Here is a 19,552-nt window from a genome sequence, read left to right on the forward strand (position 1 = left end):
TATGTTCCCTGCTAATCTTTTCTCATTCACTCTCTTTGCCCCTCAGTTCTCCTCTGAACTCTCTTGTTCTGCTCTATTTGACTGATTAAAGGTCAGGTATCCAGGCAGGACCCACCTGCCACCACGGTCGTTGCCTGTCTTCGAACGTTGCTCTTGTCCGTGTATTCACCATAGTCCAGTTTGCCCTCCACGTAAATCCGAGCCCTGCTCAGCAAAAGAGTAAGAGAAATAAATCAGACAGAAGCATCACGGAACTGCTGAGCACAGGGATGGTTCCCAAAGGATCCCGTTCTCGTCAGCAGAATCCCGAGCACATCCACAGCAGAGATGACAGACAGTGTCTGCGACGACCCACTGGGTCTGTAACGGTGAGAGAGTGTCTGCGACGACCCAATGGGTCTGCAACTGAGAGACAGTGTCTGCGACGACCCACTGGGTCTGTAACGGTGAGAGAGTGTCTGCGACGACCCACTGGGTCTGTAACTGAGAGAGTGTCTGCGACGACCCACTGGGTCTGTAACTGAGAGACAGTGTCTGCGACGACCCACTGGGTCTGTAACTGAGAGACAGTGTCTGCCCCTACCCACTGGGTCTGTAACTGAGAGACAGTGTCTGCCCCCGCCCACTGGGTCTGCAACTGAGAGACAGTGTCTGCCCCTACCCACTGGGTCTGTAACCGAGAGACAATGTCTCCCCCAACCCACTGGGTCTGTAACGGTGAGAGAGTGTCTGCGACGACCCACTGGGTCTGTAACTGAGAGACAGTGTCTGCCCCTACCCACTGGGTCTGTAACGGTGAGAGAGTGTCTGCGACGACCCACTGGGTCTGTAACTGAGAGACAGTGTCTGCCCCTACCCACTGGGTCTGTAACGGTGAGAGAGTGTCTGCGACGACCCACTGGGTCTGTAACTGAGAGACAGATAGTGTCTGCGACGACCCACTGGGTCTGTAACGGAGAGACAGACAGTGTCTGCGACTACCCACTGGGTCTGTAACGGAGAGACAGTGTCTGCGACTACCCACTGGGTCTGTAACTGAGAGAGACAGTGTCTGCGACGACCCACTGGGTCTGTAACTGAGAGAGACAGTGTCTGCGACTACCCACTGGGTCTGGAACTGAGAGACAGAGTCTGCGACTACCCACTGGGTCTGTAACTGAGAGACAGTGTCTGCCCCTACCCACTGGATCTGTAACGGTGAGAGAGACAGTGTCTGCCCCTACCCACTGGGTCTGTAACATTCAGGGAGACAGTGTCTGCCCCCGCCCACTGGGTCTGTAACTGAGAGACAGTGTCTGCCCCTACCCACTGGGTCTGTAACCGAGAGACAGTGTCTGCCCCCACCCACTGGGTCTGTAACCGAGAGACAGTGTCTGCCCCCGCCCACTGGGTCTGTAACCGAGAGACAGTGTCTGCCCCCGCCCACTGGGTCTGTAACCGAGAAACAGTGTCTGCCCCTACCCACTGGGTCTGTAACCGAGAGACTGTATCTGCCCCTATGCACTGGGTCTGTAACTGTGACAGAGACAGTGTCTGCCCCTACCCACTGGGTCTGTAACTGAGAGACAGTGTCTGCCCCTACCCACTGGGTCTGTAACTGAGAGACAGTGTCTGCCCCTACCCACTGGGTCTGCAACTGAGAGACAGTGTCTGCGACGACCCACTGGGTCTGTAACTGAGAGACAGTGTCTGCCCCAACCCACTGGGTCTGTAACGGTGAGAGAGTGTCTGCGACGACCCACTGGGTCTGCAACTGAGAAACAGTGTCTGCCCCTACCCACTGGGTCTGTAACGGTGAGAGAGTGTCTGCGACTACCCACTGAGTCTGTAACTGAGAGAGACAGTGTCTGCGACGACCCACTGGGTCTGTAACCGAGAGACAGATAGTGTCTGCGACGACCCACTGGGTCTGTAACGGAGAGACAGACAGTGTCTGCGACGAACCACTGGGTCTGTAACGGAGAGACAGTGTCTGCGACTACCCACTGGGTCTGTAACTGAGAGACAGACAGTGTCTGCGACTACCCACTGGGTCTGTAACTGAGAGAGACAGTGTCTGCGACTACCCACTGGGTCTGTAACTGAGAGAGACAGTGTCTGCAACTACGCACTGGGTCTGTAACAGAGACACAGAATGTGTCTGCGACTAGCCACTGGGTCTGCAACTGAGAGACAGTGTCTGCGACTACCCACTGGGTCTGTAACTGAGAGAGACAGTGTCTGCGACTACCCACTGGGTCTGTAACTGAGAGACAGAAAGTGTCTGCGACTACCCACTGGGTCTGTAACTGAGAGACAGTGTCTGCGACTACCCACTGGGTCTGTAACTGAGAGACAGAGTCTGCGACTACCCACTGGATCTGTAACAGAGAGACAGTGTCTGCCCCTACCCACTGGGTCTGTAACTGTGAGAGAGACAGTGTCTGCCCCTACGCACTGGGTCTGTAATTGTGAGAGAGACAGTGTCTCCCCTACCCACTGGATCTGTAACAGAGAGACAGTGTCTGCCCCTACCCACTGGGTCTGTAACTGTGAGAGAGACAGTGTCTGCCCCTACGCACTGGGTCTGTAACTGTGAGAGAGACAGTGTATGCCAATACCCACTGGGTCTGTAACGGTGAGAGGGACAGTGTATGCCCCTACCCACAGGGTCTGTAACGTTGAGGGAGACAATGTCTGCCCCCGCCCACTGGGTCTGTAACTGAGAGACAGTGTCTGCCCCTACCCACTGGGTCTGTAACCGAGAGACAGTGTCTGCCCCCGCCCACTGGGTCTGTAACCGAGAGACAGTGTCTGCCCCCGTCCACTGGGTCTGTAACCGAGAGACAGTGTCTGCCCCTACCCACTGGGTCTGTAACAGAGAGACAGTGTCTGCCCCTACCCACTGGGTCTGCAACCGAGAGACTGTATCTGCCCCTATGCACTGGGTCTGTAACTGTGACAGAGACAGTGTCTGCCCCTACCCACTGGGTCTGTAACTGAGAGACAGTGTCTGCCCCTACCCACTGGGTCTGCAACAGAGAGACAGTGTCTGCCCCTACCCACTGGGTCTGTAACTGAGAGACAGTGTCTGCCCCTACCCACTGGGTCTGTAACTGAGAGACAATGTCTGCCCCCGCCCACTGGGTCTGTAACTGAGAGACAGTGTCTGCCCCGACCCACTGGGTCTGTAACAGAGAGACAGTGTCTGCCCCCGCCCACTGGGTCTGTAACAGAGAGACAATGTCTGCCCCTACCCACTGGGTCTGTAACTGAGAGACAGGGTCTGCCCCTACCCACTGGGTCTGTAACTGAGACAGACAATGTCTGCCCCCGCACACTGGGTCTGTAACCGAGAGACAATGTCTGCCCCCGCCCACTGGGTCTGTAACTGAGAGACAGTGTCTGCTCCTACCCACTGGGTCTGTAACCGAGAGACAATGTCTGCCCCCGCCCACTGGGTCTGTAACTGAGAGACAGTGTCTGCCCCCGCCCACTGGGTCTGTAACTGAGAGACAGTGTCTGCCCCTACCCACTGGGTCTGTAACAGAGAGACAGTGTCTGCCCCAACCCACTGGGTCTGTAACGGTGAGAGAGTGTCTGCGACGACCCACTGGGTCTGTAACGGTGAGAGAGTGTCTGCGACGACCCACTGGGTCTGTAACTGAGAGACAGTGTCTGCCCCTACCCACTGGGTCTGGAACTGAGAGAGACAGTGTCTGCGACGACCCACTGGGTCTGTAACTGAGAGACAGATAGTGTCTGCGACGACCCACTGGGTCTGTAACGGAGAGACAGACAGTGTCTGCGACTACCCACTGGGTCTGTAACGGAGAGACAGTGTCTGCGACTACCCACTGGGTCTGTAACTGAGAGAGACAGTGTCTGCGACTACCCACTGGGTCTGTAACTGAGAGAGACAGTGTCTGCGACTACCCACTGGGTCTGTAACTGAGAGAGACAGTGTCTGCGACTACCCACTGGGTCTGGAACTGAGAGACAGAGTCTGCGACTACCCACTGGGTCTGTAACTGAGAGACAGTGTCTGCCCCTACCCACTGGGTCTGTAATGGTGAGAGAGACAGTGTCTGCCCCTACCCACTGGATCTGTAACGGTGAGAGAGACAGTGTCTGCCCCTACCCACTGGGTCTGTAACGGTGAGAGAGACAGTGTATGCCCCTACCCACTGGGTCTGTAACGTTGAGGGAGACAGTGTCTGCCCCTACCCACTGGGTCTGTAACATTCAGGGAGACAGTGTCTGCCCCCGCCCACTGGGTCTGTAACTGAGAGACAGTGTCTGCCCCTACCCACTGGGTCTGTAACCGAGAGACAGTGTCTGCCCCCGCCCACTGGGTCTGTAACCGAGAGACAGTGTCTGCCCCCGCCCACTGGGTCTGTAACCGAGAGACAGTGTCTGCCCCCGCCCACTGGGTCTGTAACCGAGAGACAGTGTCTGCCCCTACCCACTGGGTCTGTAACCGAGAGACTGTATCTGCCCCTATGCACTGGGTCTGTAACTGTGACAGAGACAGTGTCTGCCCCTACCCACTGGGTCTGTAACTGAGAGACAGTGTCTGCCCCTACCCACTGGGTCTGCAACTGAGAGACAGTGTCTGCGACGACCCACTGGGTCTGTAACCGAGAGACAGTGTCTGCCCCCGCCCACTGGGTCTGTAACCGAGAGACAGTGTCTGCCCCCGCCCACTGGGTCTGTAACCGAGAAACAGTGTCTGCCCCTACCCACTGGGTCTGCAACCGAGAGACTGTATCTGCCCCTATGCACTGGGTCTGTAACTGTGACAGAGACAGTGTCTGCCCCTACCCACTGGGTCTGCAACTGAGAGACAGTGTCTGCGACGACCCACTGGGTCTGTAACTGAGAGACAGTGTCTGCCCCAACCCACTGGGTCTGTAACGGTGAGAGAGTGTCTGCGACGACCCACTGGGTCTGTAACTGAGAGACAGTGTATGTCCCTACCCACTGGGTCTGTAACGGTGAGAGAGTGTCTGCGACGACCCACTGGGTCTGTAACTGAGAGACAGATAGTGTCTGCGACGACCCACTGGGTCTGTAACGGAGAGACAGTGTCTGCGACTACCCACTGGGTCTGTAACTGAGAGACAGACAGTGTCTGCGACTACCCACTGGGTCTGTAACTGAGAGCGACAGTGTCTGCGACTACCCACTGGGTCTGTAACTGAGAGAGACAGTGTCTGCGACTACCCACTGGGTCTGTAACAGAGAGACAGAAAGTGTCTGCGACTAGCCACTGGGTCTGAAACTGAGAGACAGTGTCTGCGACTACCCACTGGGTCTGTAACTGAGAGACAGAGTCTGCGACTACCCACTGGGTCTGTAACTGAGAGAGACAGTGTCTGCGACTACCCACTGGGTCTGTAACTGAGAGACAGAAAGTGTCTGCGATTGGCCACTGGGTCTGTAACTGAGAGACAGTGTCTGCGACTACCCACTGGGTCTGTAACTGAGAGACAGAGTCTGCGACTACCCACTGGGTCTGTAACTGAGAGACAGTGTCTGCCCCTACCCACTGGGTCTGTAATGGTGAGAGAGACAGTGTCTCCCCTACCCACTGGATCTGTAACAGAGAGACAGTGTCTGCCCCTACCCACTGGGTCTGTAACTGTGAGAGAGACAGTGTCTGCCCCTACGCACTGGGTCTGTAACTGTGAGAGAGACAGTGTATGCCAATACCCACTGGGTCTGTAACGGTGAGAGAGACAGTGTATGCCCCTACCCACTGGGTCTGTAATGTTGAGGGAGACAGTGTCTGCCCCTACCCACTGGGTCTGTAACTGAGAGACAGTGTCTGCCCCTACCCACTGGGTCTGTAACAGAGAGACAGTGTCTGCCCCTACCCACTGGGTCTGTAACCGAGAGACAGTGTCTGCCCCCGCCCACTGGGTCTGTAACCGAGAGACAGTGTCTGCCCCCGCCCACTGGGTCTGTAACCGAGAGACAGTGTCTGCCCCTACCCAATGGGTCTGTAACTGAGAGACAGTGTCTGCCCCTACCCACTGGGTCTGCAACAGAGAGACAGTGTCTGCCCCTACCCACTGGGTCTGTAACATTCAGGGAGACAGTGTCTGCCCCCGCCCACTGGGTCTGTAACTGAGAGACAGTGTCTGCCCCCGCCCACTGGGTCTGTAACTGAGAGACAGTGTCTGCCCCCGCCCACTGGGTCTGTAACAGAGAGACAGTGTCTGCCCCAACCCACTGGGTCTGTAACTGAGAGACAGTGTCTGCCCCTACCCACTGGGTCTGTAACTGAGAGACAGTGTCTGCCCCTACCCACTGGGTCTGTAATGGTGAGAGAGGCAGTGTCTGCTCCTACCCACTAGGTCTGTAACAGAGAGACAGTGTCTGCCCCTACCCACTGGGTCTGTAACCGAGAGACAGTATCTGCCCCTATGCACTGGGTCTGTAACTGTGACAGAGACAGTGTCTGCCCCTACCCACTGGGTCTGTAACCGAGAGACAGTGTCTGCCCCTCCCCACTGGGTCTGTTACTGAGAGACAGTTTCTGCCACTATCGACTGGGTCTGTAACTGTGAGAGAGACAGTGTCTGCCCCCAACCCACTGGGTCTGTAACTGTGAGAGAGACAGTGTCTGCCCCTACCCACTGGGTCTGTAACGGTGAGAGAGACAGTGTCTGCCCCCGCCCACTGGGTCTGTAACTGAGAGACAGTGTCTGCCCCTACCCACTGGGTCTGTAACTATGAGAGAGACAGTGTCTGCCCCTACCCACTGGGTCTGTAACTGAGAGACAGTGTCTGCCCCTATCCACTGGGTCTGCAACCGAGAGACAGTATCTGCCCCTACCCACTGGGTCTGTAACTGAGAGACAGTGTCTGCGAGCACCCACTGGGTCTGTAACGGTGAGAGAGACAGTGTATGCTCCTACCCACTGGGTCTGTAACGTTGAGCGAGACAGTGTCTGCCCCTACCCACTGGGTCTGTAACAGAGACAATGTCTGCCCCTACCCACTGGGTCTGTAACGGAGAGACAGTGTCTGCTCCTACCCACTGGGTCTGTAACCGAGAGACAGTGTCTGCCCCCGCCCACTGGGTCTGCAACTGAGAGACAGTGTCTGCCCCTACCCACTGGGTCTGTAACTGAGAGACAGTGTCTGCCCCTACCCACTGGGTCTGTAACTGAGAGACAGTGTCTGCCCCCGCCCACTGGGTCTGTAACTGAGAGACAGTGTCTGCCCCTACCCACTGGGTCTGTAACTGAGAGACAGTGTCTGCCCCTACCCACTGGGTCTGTAACTGAGAGACAGTGTCTGCCCCTACCCACTGGGTCTGTAACCGAGAGACAGTTTCTGCCCCCGCCCACTGGGTCTGTAACCGAGAGACAGTGTCTGCCCCTACCCACTGGGTCTGTAACCGAGAGACAATGTCTGCCCCTACCCACTGGGTCTGTAACAGAGAGACAGTGTCTGCCCCTATCCACTGGGTCTGCAACAGAGAGACAGTGTCTGCCCCTACCCACTGGGTCTGTAACGGTGAGAGAGACAGTGTCTGCCCCTACCCACTGGGTCTGTAACAGAGAGACAGTGTCTGCCCCCGCCCACTGGGTCTGTAACTGAGAGACAGTGTCTACCCCTACCCACTGGGTCTGTAACGGAGAGACAGTGTCTGCCCCTACCCACTGGGTCTGGAACTGAGAGACAGTGTCTGCCCCTACCCACTGGGTCTGTAACCGAGAGACTGTATCTGCCCCGATGCACTGGGTCTGTAACTGTGACAGAGACAGTGTCTGCCCCTACCCACTGGGTCTGTAACTGAGAGACAGTGTCTGCACCTACCCACTGGGTCTGTAACAGAGAGACAGTGTCTGCCCCCGCCCACTGGGTCTGTAACAGAGAGACAATGTCTGCCCCCGCCCACTGGGTCTGCAACAGAGAGACAGTGTCTGCGCCCGCCCACTGAGTCTGTAACAGAGAGACAATGTCTGCCCCCGCACACTGGGTCTGTAACCGAGAGACAATGTCTGCCCCCGCCCACTGGGTCTGTAACTGAGAGACAGTGTCTGCTCCTACCCACTGGGTCTGTAACCGAGAGACAATGTCTGCGCCCGCACACTGGGTCTGTAACTGAGAGACAATGTCTGCCCCCGCACACTGGGTCTGTAACCGAGAGACAATGTCTGCCCCCGCCCAGTGGGTCTGTAACTGAGAGACAGTGTCTGCTCCTACCCACTGGGTCTGTAACTGAGAGACAATGTCTGTCCCCGCCCACTGGGTCTGTAACCGAGAGACAGTGTCTGCCCCGCACACTGGGTCTGTAACTGAGAGACAGTGTCTGCCCCTACCCACTGGGTCTGAAACTGAGAGACAGAGTCTGCCCCCGCCCACTGGGTCTGTAACTGAGAGACAGTGTCTGCCTCTACCCACTGGGTCTGGAACTGAGAGACAGTGTCTGCCCCTACCCACTGGGTCTGTAACGGTGAGAGAGACAGTGTCTGCCCCTACCCACTGGGTCTGTAACAGAGAGACAGTGTCTGCCCCCGCCCACTGGGTCTGTAACTGAGAGACAGTGTCTACCCCTACCCACTGGGTCTGTAACAGACAGACAGTGTCTGCCCCTACCCAGTGGGTCTGTAACAGAGAGACAGTGTCTGCCCCTACCCACTGGGTCTGTAACTGAGAGACAGTGTCTGCCCCTACCCACTGGGTCTGTAACAGAGAGACAATGTCTGCCCCCGCCCACTGGGTCTGCAACAGAGAGACAGTGTCTGCCGCTACCCACTGGGTCTGTAACTGAGAGACAGTGTCTGCCCCTACCCACTGGGTCTGTAACTGAGACAGACAGTGTCTGCGCCCGCACACTGGGTCTGTAACTGAGAGACAATGTCTGCCCCCGCACACTGGGTCTGCAACCGAGAGACAATGTCTGCCCCCGCCCACTGGGTCTGTAACTGAGAGACAGTGTCTGCTCCTACCCACTGGGTCTGTAACCGAGAGACAATGTCTGCCCCCGCCCACTGGGTCTGTAACAGAGAGACAATGTCTGCCCCCGCTCACTGGGTCTGTAACAGAGAGACAGTGTCTGCCGCTACCCACTGGGTCTGTAACTGAGAGATAGTGTCTGCCCCTACCCACTGGGTCTGTAACTGAGACAGACAGTGTCTGCGCCCGCACACTGGGTCTGTAACTGAGAGACAATGTCTGCCCCCGCACACTGGGTCTGTAACCGAGAGACAATGACTGCCCCCGCCCACTGGGTCTGTAACTGAGAGACAGTGTCTGCTCCTACCCACTGGGTCTGTAACCGAGAGACAATGTCTGCCCCCGCCCACTGGGTCTGTAACCGAGAGACAGTGTCTGCCCCCGCACACTGGGTCTGTAACTGAGAGACAGTGTCTGCCTCTACACACTGGGTCTGGAACTGAGAGACAGTGTCTGCCCCTACCCATTGGGTCTGTAACTGTGAGAGAGACAGTGTCTGCCCCTATCCACTGGGTCTGTAACTGTGAGAGAGACAGTGTCTGCCCCTACCCACTGGGTCTGTAACGGTGCAAGAGACAGTGTCTGCCCCCGCCCACTGGGTCTGTAACTGAGAGACAGTGTCTGCCCCTACCCACTGGGTCTGTAACTATGAGAGAGACAGTGTCTGCCCCTACCCACTGGGTCTGTAACTGAGAGACAGTGTCTGCCCCTATCCACTGGGTCTGTAACCGAGAGACAGTATCTGTCCCTACCCACTGGGTCTGTAACTGAGAGACAGTGTCTGCCCCTACCCACTGGGTCTGTAACTGAGAGACAGTGTCTGCCCCCGCCCACTGGGTCTGTAACTGAGAGACAGTGTCTGCTCCTACCCACTGGGTCTGTAACCGAGAGACAATGTCTGCCCCCGCCCACTGGGTCCGTAACTGGGAGACAGTGTCTGCCCCCGCACACTGGGTCTGTAACTGAGAGACAGTGTCTGCCCCTACCCACTGGGTCTGTAACTGAGAGACAGTGTCTGCCCCCGCCCACTGGGTCTGTAACTGAGAGACAGTGTCTGCCCCTACCCACTGGGTCTGGAACTGAGAGACAGTGTCTGCCCCTACCCGCTGGGTCTGTAACTGAGAGACAGTGTCTGCCCCTACCCACTGGGTCTGTAACTGAGAGACAGTGTCTGCCCCCGCCCACTGGGTCTGTAACTGAGAGACAGTGTCTGCCCCTACCCACTGGGTCTGTAACAGAGAGACAGTGTCTGCCCCTACCCACTGGGTCTGTAACTGAGAGACAGTGTCTGCCCCTACCCACTGGGTCTGTAATGGTGAGAGAGGCAGTGTCTGCCCCTACCCACTGAGTCTGTAACCGAGAGACAGTATCTGCCCCTATGCACTGGGTCTGTAACTATGACAGAGACAGTGTCTGCCCCTACCCACTGGGTCTGTAACCGAGAGACAATGTCTGCCCCCGCCCACTGGGTCTGTAACTGAGAGGCAGTGTCTGCCCCTCCCCACTGGGTCTGTAACTGAGAGACAGTGTCTGCCCCCGCCCACTGGGTCTGTAACTGAGAGACAGTGTCTGCCCCTACCCACTGGGTCTGGAACTGAGAGACAGTGTCTGCCCCTACCCACGGGGTCTGTAACTGAGAGACAGTGTCTGCCCCTACCCACTGGGTCTGTAACTGAGAGACAGTGTCTGCCCCCGCCCACTGGTCTGTAACTGAGAGACAGTGTCTGCCCCTACCCACTGGGTCTGTAACTGAGAGACAGTGTCTGCCCCTACCCACTGGGTCTGTAACTGAGAGACAGTGTCTGCCCCCGCCCACTGGATCTGTAACTGAGAGACAGTGTCTGCCCCGACCCACTGGGTCTGTAACAGAGAGACAGTGTCTGACCCTACCCACTGGGTCTGTAACTGAGAGACAGTGTCTGCCCCTACCCACTGGGTCTGTAACTGAGAGACAGTGTCTGCCCCTACCCACTGGGTCTGTAACCGAGAGACAGTGTCTGCCCCTACCCACTGGGTCTGTAATGGTGAGAGAGACAGTGTCTGCCCCTACACACTGGGACTGTAACAGAGAGACAGTGTCTGCCCCTACCCACTGGGTCTGTAATGGTGAGAGAGGCAGTGTCTGCCCCTACCCACTGGGTCTGGAACCGAGAGACAGTGTCTGCCCCTACCCACTGGGTCTGTAACTGAGAGACAGTGTCTGCCTCCGCCCACTGGGTCTGTAACCGAGAGACAGTGTCTGCCCCTACCCACTGGGTCTGTAACTGTGAGAGAGACAGTGTCTGCCCCTATCCACTGGGTCTGTAACTGTGAGAGAGACAGTGTCTGCCCCTACCCACTGGGTCTGTAACGGTGAGTGAGACAGTGTCTGCCCCCGCCCACTGGGTCTGTAACTGAGAAACAGTGTCTGCCCCAACCCACTGGGTCTGTAACTATGAGAGAGACAGTGTCTGCCCCTACCCACTGGGTCTGTAACTGAGAGACAGTGTCTGCGAGCACCCACTGGGTCTGTAACTGTGAGGGACACAGTGTCTGCAACTGTGAGAGAGACAGTGTCTGCCCCTACCCACTGGGTCTGTAACTGAGAGACAGTGTCTGCCTCCGCCCACTGGGTCTGTAACTGAGAGACAGTGTCTGCCCCTACCCACTGGGTCTGTAACTGTGAGAGAGACAGTGTCTGCCCCTACCCACTGGGTCTGTAACGGTGAGAGAGAGAGTGTCTGCCCCCGCACACTGGGTCTGTAACTGAGAGACAGTGTCTGCCCCTACCCACTGTGTCTGTAACTGAGAGACAGTGTCTGCCCCCGCCCACTGGGTCTGTAACTGAGAGACAGTGTCTGCCCCCACCCACTGGGTCTGTAACTGAGAGACAGTGTCTGCCCCGACCCACTGGGTCTGTAATGGTGAGAGAGGCAGTGTCTGCCCCTACCCACTAGGTCTGTAACAGAGAGACAGTGTCTGCCCCTACCCACTGGGTCTGTAACTGAGAGACAGTGTCTGCCCCTACCCACTGGGTCTGTAACTGAGAGACAGTGTCTGCCCCTACCCACTGGGTCTGTAACCGAGACACAGTATCTGCCCCTACCCACTGGGTCTGTAACTGAGAGACGGTGTCTGCGAGCACCCACTGGGTCTGTAACTGTGAGAGAGACAGTGTCTGCCCCTACGCACTGGGTCTGTAACTGTGAGAGAGACAGTGTCTGCCCCTACCCACTGGGTCTGTAACGGTGAGAGAGACAGTGTCTGCCCCTACCCACTGGGTCTGTAACTGAGAGACAATGTCTGCCCCTACCCACTGGGTCTGTAACTGAGACAATGTCTGCCCCTACCCACTGGGTCTGTAACTGAGAGACAGTGTCTGCCCCCGCCCACTGGGTCTGCAACTGAGAGACAGTGTCTGCGAGCACCCACTGGGTCTGCAACTGTGAGAGAGACAGTGTCTGCCCCTACGCACTGGGTCTGTAACGGTGAGAGAGACAGTGTATGCCCCTACCCACTGGGTCTGTAACGGTGAGAGAGACAGTGTATGCCCCTACCCACTGGGTCTGTAACTGAGAGACAATGTCTGCCCCCACCCACTGGGTCTGTAACTGAGAGACAATGTCTGCCCCCGCCCACTGGGTCTGTAACTGAGAGACAGTGTCTGCCCCCGCCCACTGGGTCTGCAACTGCGAGACAGTGTCTGCCCCCGCCCACTGGGTCTGTAACTGAGAGACAGTGTCTGCCCCTACCCACTGGGTCTGTAACAGAGAGACAGTGTCTGTCCCGACCCACTGGGTCTGTAACTGAGAGACAGTGTCTGCCCCTACCCACTGGGTCTGTAACCGAGAGACAGTGTCTGCCCCCGCCCACTGGGTCTGTAACCGAGAGACAGTGTCTGCCCCTACCCACTGGGTCTGTAACCGAGAGACAATGTCTGCCCCGACCCACTGGGTCTGTAACAGAGAGACAGTGTCTGCCCCGACCCACTGGGTCTGTAACAGAGAGACAGTGTCTGCCCCTACCCACTGGGTCTGTAACTGAGAGACAGTGTCTGCGAGCACCCACTGGGTCTGTCACTGTGAGGGAGACAGTGTCTGCCCCTACCCACTGGGTCTGTAACTGTGAGAGAGACAGTGTCTGCCCCTACCCACTGGGTCTGTAACTGAGAGACAGTGTCTGCCCCCGCCCACTGGATCTGTAACTGAGAGACAGTGTCTGCCCCGACCCACTGGGTCTGTAACAGAGAGACAGTGTCTGCCCCTACCCACTGGGTCTGTAACTGAGAGACAGTGTCTGCCCCTACCCACTGGGTCTGTAACTGAGAGACAGTGTCTGCCCCTACCCACTGGGTCTGTAACCGAGAGACAGTGTCTGCCCCTACCCACTGGGTCTGTAACTGAGAGACAGTGTCTGCCCTAACCCACTGGGTCTGTAATGGTGAGAGAGACAGTGTCTGCCCCTACACACTGGGACTGTAACAGAGAGACAGTGTCTGCCCCTACCCACTGGGTCTGTAATGGTGAGAGAGGCAGTGTCTGCCCCTACCCACTGGGTCTGTAACCAAGAGACAGTATCTGCCCCTATGCACTGGGTCTGTAACTGTGACAGAGACAGTGTCTGCCCCTACCCACTGGGTCTGGAACCGAGAGACAGTGTCTGCCCCTACCCACTGGGTCTGTAACTGAGAGACAGTGTCTGCCTCCGCCCACTGGGTCTGTAACCGAGAGACAGTGTCTGCCCCTACCCACTGGGTCTGTAACTGTGAGAGAGACAGTGTCTGCCCCTATCCACTGGGTCTGTAACTGTGAGAGAGACAGTGTCTGCCCCTACCCACTGGGTCTGTAACGGTGAGAGAGACAGTGTCGGCCCCCGCCCACTGGGTCTGCAACTGAGAGATAGTGTCTGCCCCAACCCACTGGGTCTGTAACTATGAGAGAGACAGTGTCTGCCCCTACCCACTGGGTCTGTAACGGTGAGTGAGACAGTGTCTGCCCCCGCCCACTGGGTCTGTAACTGAGAAACAGTGTCTGCCCCTATCCACTGGGTCTGTAACCCAGAGACAGTGTCTGCCCCTACCCACTGGGTCTGTAACTGAGAGACAGTGTCTGCGAGCACCCACTGGGTCTGTAACTGTGAGGGACACAGTGTCTGCAACTGTGAGAGAGACAGTGTCTGCCCCTACCCACTGGGTCTGTAACTGAGAGACAGTGTCTGCCTCCGCCCACTGGGTCTGTAACTGAGAGACAGTGTCTGCCCCTACCCACTGGGTCTGTAACTGTGAGAGAGACAGTGTCTGCCCCTATCCACTGGGTCTGTAACTGTGAGAGAGACAGTGTCTGCCCCTACCCACTGGGTCTGTAACGGTGAGAGAGACAGTGTCTGCCCCCGCACACTGGGTCTGTAACTGAGAGACAGTGTCTGCCCCTACCCACTGTGTCTGTAACTGAGAGACAGTGTCTGCCCCCGCCCACTGGGTCTGTAACTGAGAGACAGTGTCTGCCCCGACCCACTGGGTCTGTAACAGAGAGACAGTGTCTGCCCCGACCCACTGGGTCTGTAACTGAGAGACAGTGTCTGCCCCTACCCACTGGGTCTGTAACTGAGAGACAGTGTCTGCCCCGACCCACTGGGTCTGTAATGGTGAGAGAGGCAGTGTCTGCCCCTACCCACTAGGTCTGTAACAGAGAGACAGTGTCTGCCCCTACCCACTGGGTCTGTAACTGAGAGACAGTGTCTGCCCCTACCCACTGGGTCTGTAACTGAGAGACAGTGTCTGCCCCAACCCACTGGGTCTGTAACCGAGACACAGTATCTGCCCCTACCCACTGGGTCTGTAACTGAGAGACGGTGTGTGCGAGCACCCACTGGGTCTGTAACTGTGAGAGAGACAGTGTCTGCCCCTACGCACTGGGTCTGTAACTGTGAGAGAGACAGTGTCTGCCCCTACCCACTGGGTCTGTAACGGTGAGAGAGACAGTGTATGCCCCTACCCACTGGGTCTGTAACGTTGAGCAAGACAGTGTCTGCCCCTACCCACTGGGTCTGTAACTGAGAGACAATGTCTGCCCCTACCCACTGGGTCTGTAACTGAGACAATGTCTGCCCCTACCCACTGGGTCTGTAACTGAGAGACAGTGTCTGCCCCCGCCCACTGGGTCTGCAACTGAGAGACAGTGTCTGCGAGCACCCACTGGGTCTGCAACTGTGAGAGAGACAGTGTCTGCCCCTACGCACTGGGTCTGTAACGGTGAGAGAGACAGTGTATGCCCCTACCCACTGGGTCTGTAACGGTGAGAGAGACAGTGTATGCCCCTACCCACTGGGTCTGTAACTGAGAGACAATGTCTGCCCCTACCCACTGGGTCTGTAACTGAGAGACAATGTCTGCCCCCGCCCACTGGGTCTGTAACTGAGAGACAGTGTCTGCCCCCGCCCACTGGGTCTGCAACTGCGAGACAGTGTCTGCCCCCGCCCACTGGGTCTGTAACTGAGAGACAGTGTCTGCCCCTACCCACTGGGTCTGTAACAGAGAGACAGTGTCTGTCCCGACCCACTGGGTCTGTAACTGAGAGACAGTGTCTGCCCCTACCCACTGGGTCTGTAACCGAGAGACAGTGTCTGCCCCCACCCACTGGGTCTGTAACCGAGAGACAGTGTCTGCCCCTACCCACTGGGTCTGTAACCGAGAGACAATGTCTGCCCCGACCCACTGGGTCTGTAACAGAGAGACAGTGTCTGCCCCGACCCACTGGGTCTGTAACAGAGAGACAGTGTCTGCCCCTACCCACTGGGTCTGTAACAGAGAGACAGTGTCTGCCCCTACCCACTGGGTCTGTAACAGAGAGACAGTATCTGCCCCTACCCACTGGGTCTGTAACTGAGAGACAGTGTCTGCCCCTACCCACTGGGTCTGTAACTGAGAGACAGTGTCTGCGAGCACCCACTGGGTCTGTCACTGTGAGGGAGACAGTGTCTGCCCCCACGCACTGGGTCTGTAATTGTGAGAGAGACAGTGTCTGCCCCTACCCACTGGGTCTGTAACGGTGAGAGAGACAGTGTATGCCCCTACCCACTGGGTCTGTAACGTTGAGCGAGACAGTGTCTGCCCCTACCCACTGGGTCTGTAACTGAGAGACAATGTCTGCCCCCGCACACTGGGTCTGTAACCGAGAGACAATGTCTGCCCCCGCCCACTGGGTCTGTAACTGAGAGACAGTGTCTGCTCCAACCCACTGGGTCTGTAACCGAGAGACAATGTCTGCCCCCGCCCACTGGGTCTGTAACTGAGAGACAGTGTCTGCCCCCGCACACTGGGTCTGTAACTGAGAGACAATGTCTGCCCCTACCCACTGGGTCTGTAACTGAGAGACAGTGTCTGCCCCCGCCCACTGGGTCTGTAACTGAGAGACAGTGTCTGCCCCTACCCACTGGGTCTGGAACTAAGAGACAGTGTCTGCCCCTACCCACTGGGTCTGTAACTGAGAGACAGTGTCTGCCCCTACCCACTGGGTCTGTAATGGTGAGAGAGACAGTGTCTGCCCCTACCCACTGGGTCTGTAACAGAGAGACAGTGTCTGCCCCTACCCACTGGGTCTGTAACTGAGAGACAGTGTCTGCCCCTACCCACTGGGTCTGTAACCGAGAGACAGTGTCTGCCCCTACCCACTGGGTCTGTAACTGAGAGACAGTGTCTGCCCTAACCCACTGGGTCTGTAATGGTGAGAGAGACAGTGTCTGCCCCTACACACTGGGACTGTAACAGAGAGACAGTGTCTGCCCCTACCCACTGGGTCTGTAATGGTGAGAGAGGCAGTGTCTGCCCCTACCCACTGGGTCTGTAACCAAGAGACAGTATCTGCCCCTATGCACTGGGTCTGTAACTGTGACAGAGACAGTGTCTGCCCCTACCCACTGGGTCTGGAACCGAGAGACAGTGTCTGCCCCTACCCACTGGGTCTGTAACTGAGAGACAGTGTCTGCCTCCGCCCACTGGGTCTGTAACCGAGAGACAGTGTCTGCCCCTACCCACTGGGTCTGTAACTGTGAGAGAGACAGTGTCTGCCCCTATCCACTGGGTCTGTAACTGTGAGAGAGACAGTGTCTGCCCCTACCCACTGGGTCTGTAACGGTGAGAGAGACAGTGTCGGCCCCCGCCCACTGGGTCTGCAACTGAGAGATAGTGTCTGCCCCAACCCACTGGGTCTGTAACTATGAGAGAGACAGTGTCTGCCCCTACCCACTGGGTCTGTAACGGTGAGTGAGACAGTGTCTGCCCCCGCCCACTGGGTCTGTAACTGAGAAACAGTGTCTGCCCCTATCCACTGGGTCTGTAACCCAGAGACAGTGTCTGCCCCTACCCACTGGGTCTGTAACTGAGAGACAGTGTCTGCGAGCACCCACTGGGTCTGTAACTGTGAGGGACACAGTGTCTGCAACTGTGAGAGAGACAGTGTCTGCCCCTACCCACTGGGTCTGTAACTGAGAGACAGTGTCTGCCTCCGCCCACTGGGTCTGTAACTGAGAGACAGTGTCTGCCCCTACCCACTGGGTCTGTAACTGTGAGAGAGACAGTGTCTGCCCCTATCCACTGGGTCTGTAACTGTGAGAGAGACAGTGTCTGCCCCTACCCACTGGGTCTGTAACGGTGAGAGAGACAGTGTCTGCCCCCGCACACTGGGTCTGTAACTGAGAGACAGTGTCTGCCCCTACCCACTGTGTCTGTAACTGAGAGACAGTGTCTGCCCCCGCCCACTGGGTCTGTAACTGAGAGACAGTGTCTGCCCCGACCCACTGGGTCTGTAACAGAGAGACAGTGTCTGCCCCGACCCACTGGGTCTGTAACTGAGAGACAGTGTCTGCCCCTACCCACTGGGTCTGTAACTGAGAGACAGTGTCTGCCCCGACCCACTGGGTCTGTAATGGTGAGAGAGGCAGTGTCTGCCCCTACCCACTAGGTCTGTAACAGAGAGACAGTGTCTGCCCCTACCCACTGGGTCTGTAACTGAGAGACAGTGTCTGCCCCTACCCACTGGGTCTGTAACTGAGAGACAGTGTCTGCCCCAACCCACTGGGTCTGTAACCGAGACACAGTATCTGCCCCTACCCACTGGGTCTGTAACTGAGAGACGGTGTCTGCGAGCACCCACTGGGTCTGTAACTGTGAGAGAGACAGTGTCTGCCCCTACGCACTGGGTCTGTAACTGTGAGAGAGACAGTGTCTGCCCCTACCCACTGGGTCTGTAACGGTGAGAGAGACAGTGTATGCCCCTACCCACTGGGTCTGTAACGTTGAGCAAGACAGTGTCTGCCCCTACCCACTGGGTCTGTAACTGAGAGACAATGTCTGCCCCTACCCACTGGGTCTGTAACTGAGACAATGTCTGCCCCTACCCACTGGGTCTGTAACTGAGAGACAGTGTCTGCCCCCGCCCACTGGGTCTGCAACTGAGAGACAGTGTCTGCGAGCACCCACTGGGTCTGCAACTGTGAGAGAGACAGTGTCTGCCCCTACGCACTGGGTCTGTAACGGTGAGAGAGACAGTGTATGCCCCTACCCACTGGGTCTGTAACGGTGAGAGAGACAGTGTATGCCCCTACCCACTGGGTCTGTAACTGAGAGACAATGTCTGCCCCTACCCACTGGGTCTGTAACTGAGAGACAATGTCTGCCCCCGCCCACTGGGTCTGTAACTGAGAGACAGTGTCTGCCCCCGCCCACTGGGTCTGCAACTGCGAGACAGTGTCTGCCCCCGCCCACTGGGTCTGTAACTGAGAGACAGTGTCTGCCCCTACCCACTGGGTCTGTAACAGAGAGACAGTGTCTGTCCCGACCCACTGGGTCTGTAACTGAGAGACAGTGTCTGCCCCTACCCACTGGGTCTGTAACCGAGAGACAGTGTCTGCCCCCACCCACTGGGTCTGTAACCGAGAGACAGTGTCTGCCCCTACCCACTGGGTCTGTAACCGAGAGACAATGTCTGCCCCGACCCACTGGGTCTGTAACAGAGAGACAGTGTCTGCCCCGACCCACTGGGTCTGTAACAGAGAGACAGTGTCTGCCCCTACCCACTGGGTCTGTAACAGAGAGACAGTGTCTGCCCCTACCCACTGGGTCTGTAACAGAGAGACAGTATCTGCCCCTACCCACTGGGTCTGTAACTGAGAGACAGTGTCTGCCCCTACCCACTGGGTCTGTAACTGAGAGACAGTGTCTGCGAGCACCCACTGGGTCTGTCACTGTGAGGGAGACAGTGTCTGCCCCCACGCACTGGGTCTGTAATTGTGAGAGAGACAGTGTCTGCCCCTACCCACTGGGTCTGTAACGGTGAGAGAGACAGTGTATGCCCCTACCCACTGGGTCTGTAACGTTGAGCGAGACAGTGTCTGCCCCTACCCACTGGGTCTGTAACTGAGAGACAATGTCTGCCCCCGCACACTGGGTCTGTAACCGAGAGACAATGTCTGCCCCCGCCCACTGGGTCTGTAACTGAGAGACAGTGTCTGCTCCAACCCACTGGGTCTGTAACCGAGAGACAATGTCTGCCCCCGCCCACTGGGTCTGTAACTGAGAGACAGTGTCTGCCCCCGCACACTGGGTCTGTAACTGAGAGACAAT

General features: G+C 57.1%; 1 protein-coding gene across 1 annotated transcript in view; it reads right to left on the minus strand.

The window, feature by feature from the left end:
- ssbp1 (single-stranded DNA binding protein 1) overlaps nucleotides 1-19,552 on the minus strand; it is a 55,896-nt gene that overhangs the window by 20,679 nt on the left and 15,665 nt on the right. The window contains exon 6 of the mRNA XM_067981771.1: nucleotides 116-204. Coding sequence (XP_067837872.1) covers nucleotides 116-204 — 89 coding nt within the window. The remainder of the gene's footprint in view (nucleotides 1-115; nucleotides 205-19,552) is intronic.

This window comes from Heptranchias perlo, unplaced genomic scaffold (genome assembly GCF_035084215.1).
Source record: "Heptranchias perlo isolate sHepPer1 unplaced genomic scaffold, sHepPer1.hap1 HAP1_SCAFFOLD_903, whole genome shotgun sequence".
NCBI lineage: Eukaryota > Metazoa > Chordata > Chondrichthyes > Hexanchiformes > Hexanchidae > Heptranchias > Heptranchias perlo.